Source organism: Vipera berus (assembly GCF_964194415.1).
Source record: "Vipera berus genome assembly, chromosome: 6".
Classification (NCBI taxonomy): Eukaryota; Metazoa; Chordata; class Lepidosauria; order Squamata; family Viperidae; genus Vipera; species Vipera berus.
Window position 1 is genome coordinate 54,202,630 of NC_138208.1, and position 6,502 is coordinate 54,209,131.

The window sequence follows — 6,502 nt, forward strand, 5'->3', positions numbered from 1 at the left end:
GTCAAGCCAGAAATAAGAAGATATATTTTTGGGGTTTTTTTATTACTTTTCTTGGTGTTTTAAGTGGTGGATTAGGTAAACCACCTTTGTTTGCTATATCCTTGTTCATCAGGCAACCATATAAACATTAATCCTCTGGATTTAGTCGCAATTCTTGTTTGTTAGAAGTCACTTCAGCAAGATTTCCACATATTCAGGAATTAATGGACCTTTGCATTATCTCCACATTTTGATCAATTTTGAATAGTATTAAAAATTAAAGTGAGACATTCAGTGTGTGTTCTAGGCTCCTCATTCACACTCCAATGATCTTCATCCATCTGTAATGATCATGCTTTTCCCTGCATCTGCTTATCTTCTATAATACATTAACTGGGATTAGAAATAGTTTTTAACTAATCCTATGCAAGCACGACAAGAGATTAAATTAAAATGCCAAGATAGGAAATGATTTATTATAGAGAGAAGAAAAGTTTCTCATCCAAAATATAGAAATCTGTACAACTTTGCCACAATCAATATACATGAACTGTACAAATTTACACCAGTTCATAATTTACCCGAAAAAAGATGACTAACAAAGTTCACAAAATAGATGGTGGTTTGTGGAAAAGACTTTTACCAATTAAGTACAAGGAAATTACAAACCAGACCTCCACTTTCTAAAAATAAGAGGTTTACTCAGTCTTAGAAAACTACAAGCTAGCAAATGTACAGATAGCTGGCTGGTAAAATACACCACAGTTCAGACAGTGTCTTTAAATGGTCTCTCTTTAGCCTGTTGGCATAGCACAGCCTACTCACTTACTACTTTAAAGGCCAATGCAAAACAGCAACCGAACCATTTTCCCCAGTTCATGGCCACTAAGTGTGACTTATGTACAGTTTATACATATTGTTAAGTGCTAGGTAAAAGTCTGGTTGAATAAAATTTCCAGTATTACCATGTTTATAACAAATCCTGTTTACTCAGCTGCCAAAAATGGTAACTTTAAAAAATGTATAGTGCAAATTCCCTCTGCAACACTTAATGCAGAGAACAATTTTATAGCTATAGACTTAGACTGAAAATGTGGGTGTGCATTTTTTTTTTAAAAAAGAAGAATGTCTGGGAGAAAACTGCAGTCTATCTGGGACAACTTCAGGCATTAGGAAATCAAGCAATCATCTATACTCACAGGCTATTAAATCACTGAAAGGTACTGTCGAAACTATGGCACTGCCATTATCAAATCAAGTTTACCATCTATGTTGTGCCAGGTCTTCACAGCTGTGACATGGTTTAAATTCCGTAATCCATCCCCAGAGGAGCCCACCCCAAGTAAAAACCAAATTTATCCATCCATTCTATGATGATCCATCCACAGGCTATTATCTTAACCTGATACAGTCATCATATTGTAGCTCTTTGAGGGGCTGGTTCTGCCCAAGAGGAGTTCTTCCTTACAGCTTATTCGACTGTCTACCATTTGCATGCTGGTGCTACTTTGGCTTGCTCCTGCTGGTGTGGCTTCATACAGCACACAGATCGAGCCATCTTCTCCAATACGATAGGATACTTCATATGGGTCAACCCAGAGAGTAAGTTCGCTTGGCAGAAGCCGGAACAGTTCCTGGCTGCTAAGTCCAATCCGCTGTGCTGCTTGCCCAATCAGGGGATCCATCTTATGGTTGATACGGATACAGCGGTAGCCTGATCCTTTGCATGGCTTTTCAGGGAACCAGTGGTGTTTATAGTGTTCTACAGAATAGAAAAGAGTAATAAACATCACACTTGGCTCTTCACACGTTCAGAAAAAGGAATCATTCTTTTCTGGTGCTTCAATAATAGATGAGGTCTGTTTAGGGTTAGGGTTGACAATCTTTCTTAGTAGTGGTTACTTGGATTACTGCTCTTATAACCCTTATTTAGCCTAGGCTTATCGGAAATGTTATCCAGTGCGTAAGACAATAAAATTGGTAGTGGGGGAAAAGACAGAACAGCATATTAGCTTATTAGTTGATAGCCGGAAAAGCAATGCTAACTTTAGCAAAAATATACTGTGAACTATTAAATCATTTTTTTAAATATCAAGCTTGTCAATTAATTTCAAGAATAAGTTCACATCTGTATATAGAAATGCCTATGACAATGAAAGACTATGCTCCAAAATCTCTTTAAGAGCTTCTTATCAAAGTCAGACATCTATTTCCACATGTGTTTAGAATCACTGATCTTAATGGCACCTTCTCATATTACATTATACACAAAATATTACGAAAGTGCATGTATGAAATTTTATGATCAGCATCAATCTAATCTGAAGGTGCTAAATAAAGTACTATTCAAAATACCACATGAAGGATATATTATGTAGAACAATTTAGATGTTTTTTTTCCCCTTGGAAGATAGTTTTGTACAGCTTTAGAAGTGGTTTACTTTTTTTTTAGGGGAGGGGGAGGCACCTGAGATCAAGTGGGTTAAGATATTAAAAACAGACTTCAGTGTTAATGCCTTGTTCAGACTGCTCCTACACACAATTCCCATGCATTTACTTCTTGTACATGGATTAGTCTCCAAAGGAGAGCATTTGTAAAAGACTCCTGGTATAGTAACTTAAGTAATCTAACTTAAACCTTCTAGAGCTAACAAAAACATTTCCAAAACTAGCATTGCCAAACCAACCTTTGAAATAATTACATTCAGAAATATTTTCATAACATAAAAAACACATTTTCAGACAGCTTTTCCTTGTTGCTAACACTTAAAAGCTTAATACTTTTATTTAATACTTCATTTATTTACCAGGCTCTTTGCAGGTGACAACACGTTTAACTTTAGAACAGAAAAAATATTCAGTAATACAGTATTTCATCATCATTACTATGTAGCATGTACTTAAATTATGTTAGTAATCTTACTAGGGGTACAGAAAGGCACTACACACACAGAATTACTATAAGTTCTTAAGTCATGTTAGAAAACAAACAAGTTGTCTGGCTTGTGATAAAGCTTCCTGCGGAAAGTAGTACAGTACTAATCTAACCCCACAATGAAGAGGGGAGACTCAGATACTGCTATAGCTCAACCAAGAAACTAGTGTAATCTTTATTTCCAATTAACAAACATCTATGTTCGTTAAATACCCTCCGATAAGGTATGAAAAATGTATGTTACTGCACCACACAGATAGGTGCATATAATATATTCTTCTCTAAGCTAAAGGTTAAAGAGAAAAGGAAGACAAATGTGGAAAGCCATGCATACCCCCCCACACCTCCCTCCCGTCTGTTCTGCAGTCCTCCAATCTCAAGCAGTTGAAAATGGTAAACAGAGCTCTTCAAGAGGTATGAGAGATATACAGCTTGCAGTCAGTCACTTGTATCTGGGCAGAATGAGAAAAGACCACGTATCTTAAATGAGTTTAAAATGCCACCCAAAATTACTTTGCTCCCTTTTTAATATAACAAAACCCAATACAAAAATTAGGAGGGGGTATGAGACTTTATATTCAGAACTTAAAAAGTGCGCTTGGCTTTGTATGTTAAGTCTAGGCAATTGTGATCTTTGTGTATAAACACCAAGAAAGGAAAGAGGAACTGAAGGCAGCTAAAGGGACTTTCCAGACACGCAGAGGTACACAAATGAAAAATCCCATTGCACACAAGCAGCACTGAGCGAAATCAAAACCAAACGGAAGTTAAGACAGTAAACCGCTGTAATATCTTTAGATCACAGTGGGCTAAAGTGATGAATTAGGCTTCTTCCTAGGCTTGTACAAAACAGAAAGGTCTCCAAGTTTCCTGAGGCAGTTTTGAAGGCTGTTATTCCCATGAACACTCCAATCATGCAACCAGCTTACAGATGGATTTATCTTCCCTTCTTCCCAATACTGCAGCCTTTCTCCACCAATTGCCCAGTGCCAATGCTGGCTTATCATGGGATCTTTAGCCCCAATAGCTACGGAGGGGCAGCTAGTCGGGGAAGACCGAAATATTACAAAGGTTAACAAACAAGATCTGAGGAATCGCGAGGAGGGGGAGCACTAGAACAGCAGCTGTGCGGTTGTTGCTTCCACACACACACACACACACACGCTTACTAGGCGGAAGGAGACGAAAATCCGAAGACCTCCCGCACTCCCTGGTTCGGCGCCCCCCCCTCACCTGCCAGCAGCTCCTGCAGGCTCTGACTGAACGTCTGAAGCTGCCGCTCGTTCATCAGCCCGTTGGTGCGCAGGAACTTGGAGACGAAGTTCACAGCCGCGGCGATCTCACGTATCATGTTGGCCCGGGTATAAAGGGCGGGATGCATGGAGGCGGAGGGGGCGAAAGGCAGCCAGCTCCGGGGTTTGACCGAGAGTGTTCGGGGCGCGCTCAGGGCCGCCGAAGAAGAACCGAGCGGTGGGGAAGAAAGAGAGGAAAACAAGTCAGGGGGGAGGAGGAGGAGGAGGAGAAGAACGCGATCTTTTCACAAGACTCGATTTAGGAGGGACGCCCACTCCTTCTCTTCAGCCGCCACCCTCTGACGTAGTTTGGCGGCAGTGCCGGGAAATACCAGACCCAGCGCCTCAATCATCTCCTACTAAACACGGAGGAAGCGCTTCTCCGTGCAGCGCCTTTTATAACCGCGGCCGAGCTGGCAATGGCGCTTGAAAGGGGCCGAGATCCCGTCCTAACCAATCCGGCGATCGCACCATTGTGACGTCTTGTTGGAACGGAGGGGCACGGGGAGAAGTGATGTCATCTGATTGTAAACAAATGGAACTGAAAGAGGGAGAGGAAGTGAGAGAGCGAGCTTGGTTCGTTCGTTGAGCGGGGCTGGAAAATAGCAGCAGCGGCGGCGGCGGCCGCTTGAGAATAGAACGTCTCGTACTGTACAAAGACGTTCAGGGCTGCAGTAGCAGCTCGCGCTTGCTGGCTGGCGCTCGCGCACGTCCAAATTGATTTATGTCTTGTTTAAATACGATGCATAACAAGGTTGGGAAAGACAGGAGGATCACGTTTATCTTACTCAAAGGGTAAAAAAAGCAAACGGCTTTTGTTGATCCTGCTGTCGATCGATCTTTTTTTTCTTTCTTTCATTAAGATCACGCTGCTGAAGTTTATGGCCTATAAACCTCGTCTGGCGTCAGTTAAAATCCATCTGCATTTCTACAAAAGCAAACCCAGTGCATTCCACTGTTACAACCGAGCAGTGTAGCACGGTTCTAATACATGGATCAGTTAGACGTGATTTCTAAGGGACCCGAAATCTGATTGCACGATCGCTGCACATTTTATGTTAACACGGAAGGGAAAACATGGGTGCTAGAAATTGCTTATATCAGGAAATTTCCTCTTAACTGACACCTAAAACCAATTCATTGCTGTTATGCCACAAAAGTCACAAAATGGAAGGTATTTATTTATATCCCTCCTTTATTATTTTTATAAATAACTCAAAGCGGTGAACATATCACTCCTTCCTCCTCCTATTTTCTCCATTTCCAAACCCTCTGAGGTGGGTTGGGCTGAGAAAGTGACTGGCCCAAACCAGCTTGCCTTTCATGCCTAAGATGGAAATAAAATTCAGTCTCTTGGCTTCCAGAGAGATAAATACATACCGATTGAAATGCAGTATTTTTTTTTCATTTAATTGCATTGCTATTTTTTTTTACCTTTTACACCCTTCACAAAACCTCAAAGATCAATGAACAGCCATAGCAGCAGCTTTCTTAGGTTCTATTCTCATTGAATATTGTATTTACCATGAATTCCATGTTCAGTATTTAGAACCAATAACATAACCAGAAAGAGGAGGAAGTGTGCCTCCAAAAGTAAGCAATTCATTCAAGCCATTTTGTGTGTGGTACAATTCTGCACAATTTTTTTCCATGAGAGCTGTTATGCTGTCCTTGAAACCTGTGAGCGAAGTTTCATTAGCTGAATAATAAAATGAGTGCATAGCATTAAGATTGCATGTAGGTGTTTTTGAAACAATATCAGTATCCTTTTAAATGAGATTTCAAAATTTTGTTAAAACTCCATAAATAGGTATTTTAAAAAGATAAAATAGATTTATTGCCACAATGGGTTGTGTTTGCTGTGTTGTTGACTCATTTTAGATTTCTTTGCCATTTCCACTGTGTTTTGTTTAGCCTGGGTACTCTCAGTTTGATTGTTGGAATATGCATTTCTGCTAGCTGGGTTCAAAGACTATAGATTTTAGTTTCAACTGACTCCTCTGTATAACCCACGCATCCTGATTTGCAAAGAAAATAGGTGCACACATTGCTTTCATACAACATTCAATAGTGCACTTTTCATCAGCTATACTGATTGTTTTGATGAAAGGGATTAACTCAGCTATGGGTTTTATGTATTTTAATGTTTTTATATAACTTTTTCTTGTATTATATTTCCATATCTTTTGTTATTTGTTTTGTTTGTAAGCTGCCCAGAATTGTACATAAATGATTATGTAAATTTGAATAATGAATAAACTTCTAGCATTTTGTGATTTTTCTCTACTGATTCTGT

At 39.7% G+C, this 6,502-nt stretch overlaps 1 protein-coding gene across 1 annotated transcript; it reads right to left on the minus strand.

The window, feature by feature from the left end:
* Positions 1–427: 427 nt before the first annotated feature.
* On the minus strand, positions 428–4,585 carry BTG1 (BTG anti-proliferation factor 1). The gene is made up of 2 exons (XM_081330969.1): positions 4,148–4,585; positions 428–1,741 (listed from the first exon to the last, which is right to left on the minus strand). Exons 1-2 carry the CDS (start codon positions 4,293–4,295, stop codon positions 1,377–1,379), a joined length of 513 nt encoding a protein of 170 aa, XP_081187095.1. The 5' UTR covers positions 4,296–4,585; the 3' UTR covers positions 428–1,376.
* Between the last annotated feature and the right edge of the window lie 1,917 nt (positions 4,586–6,502).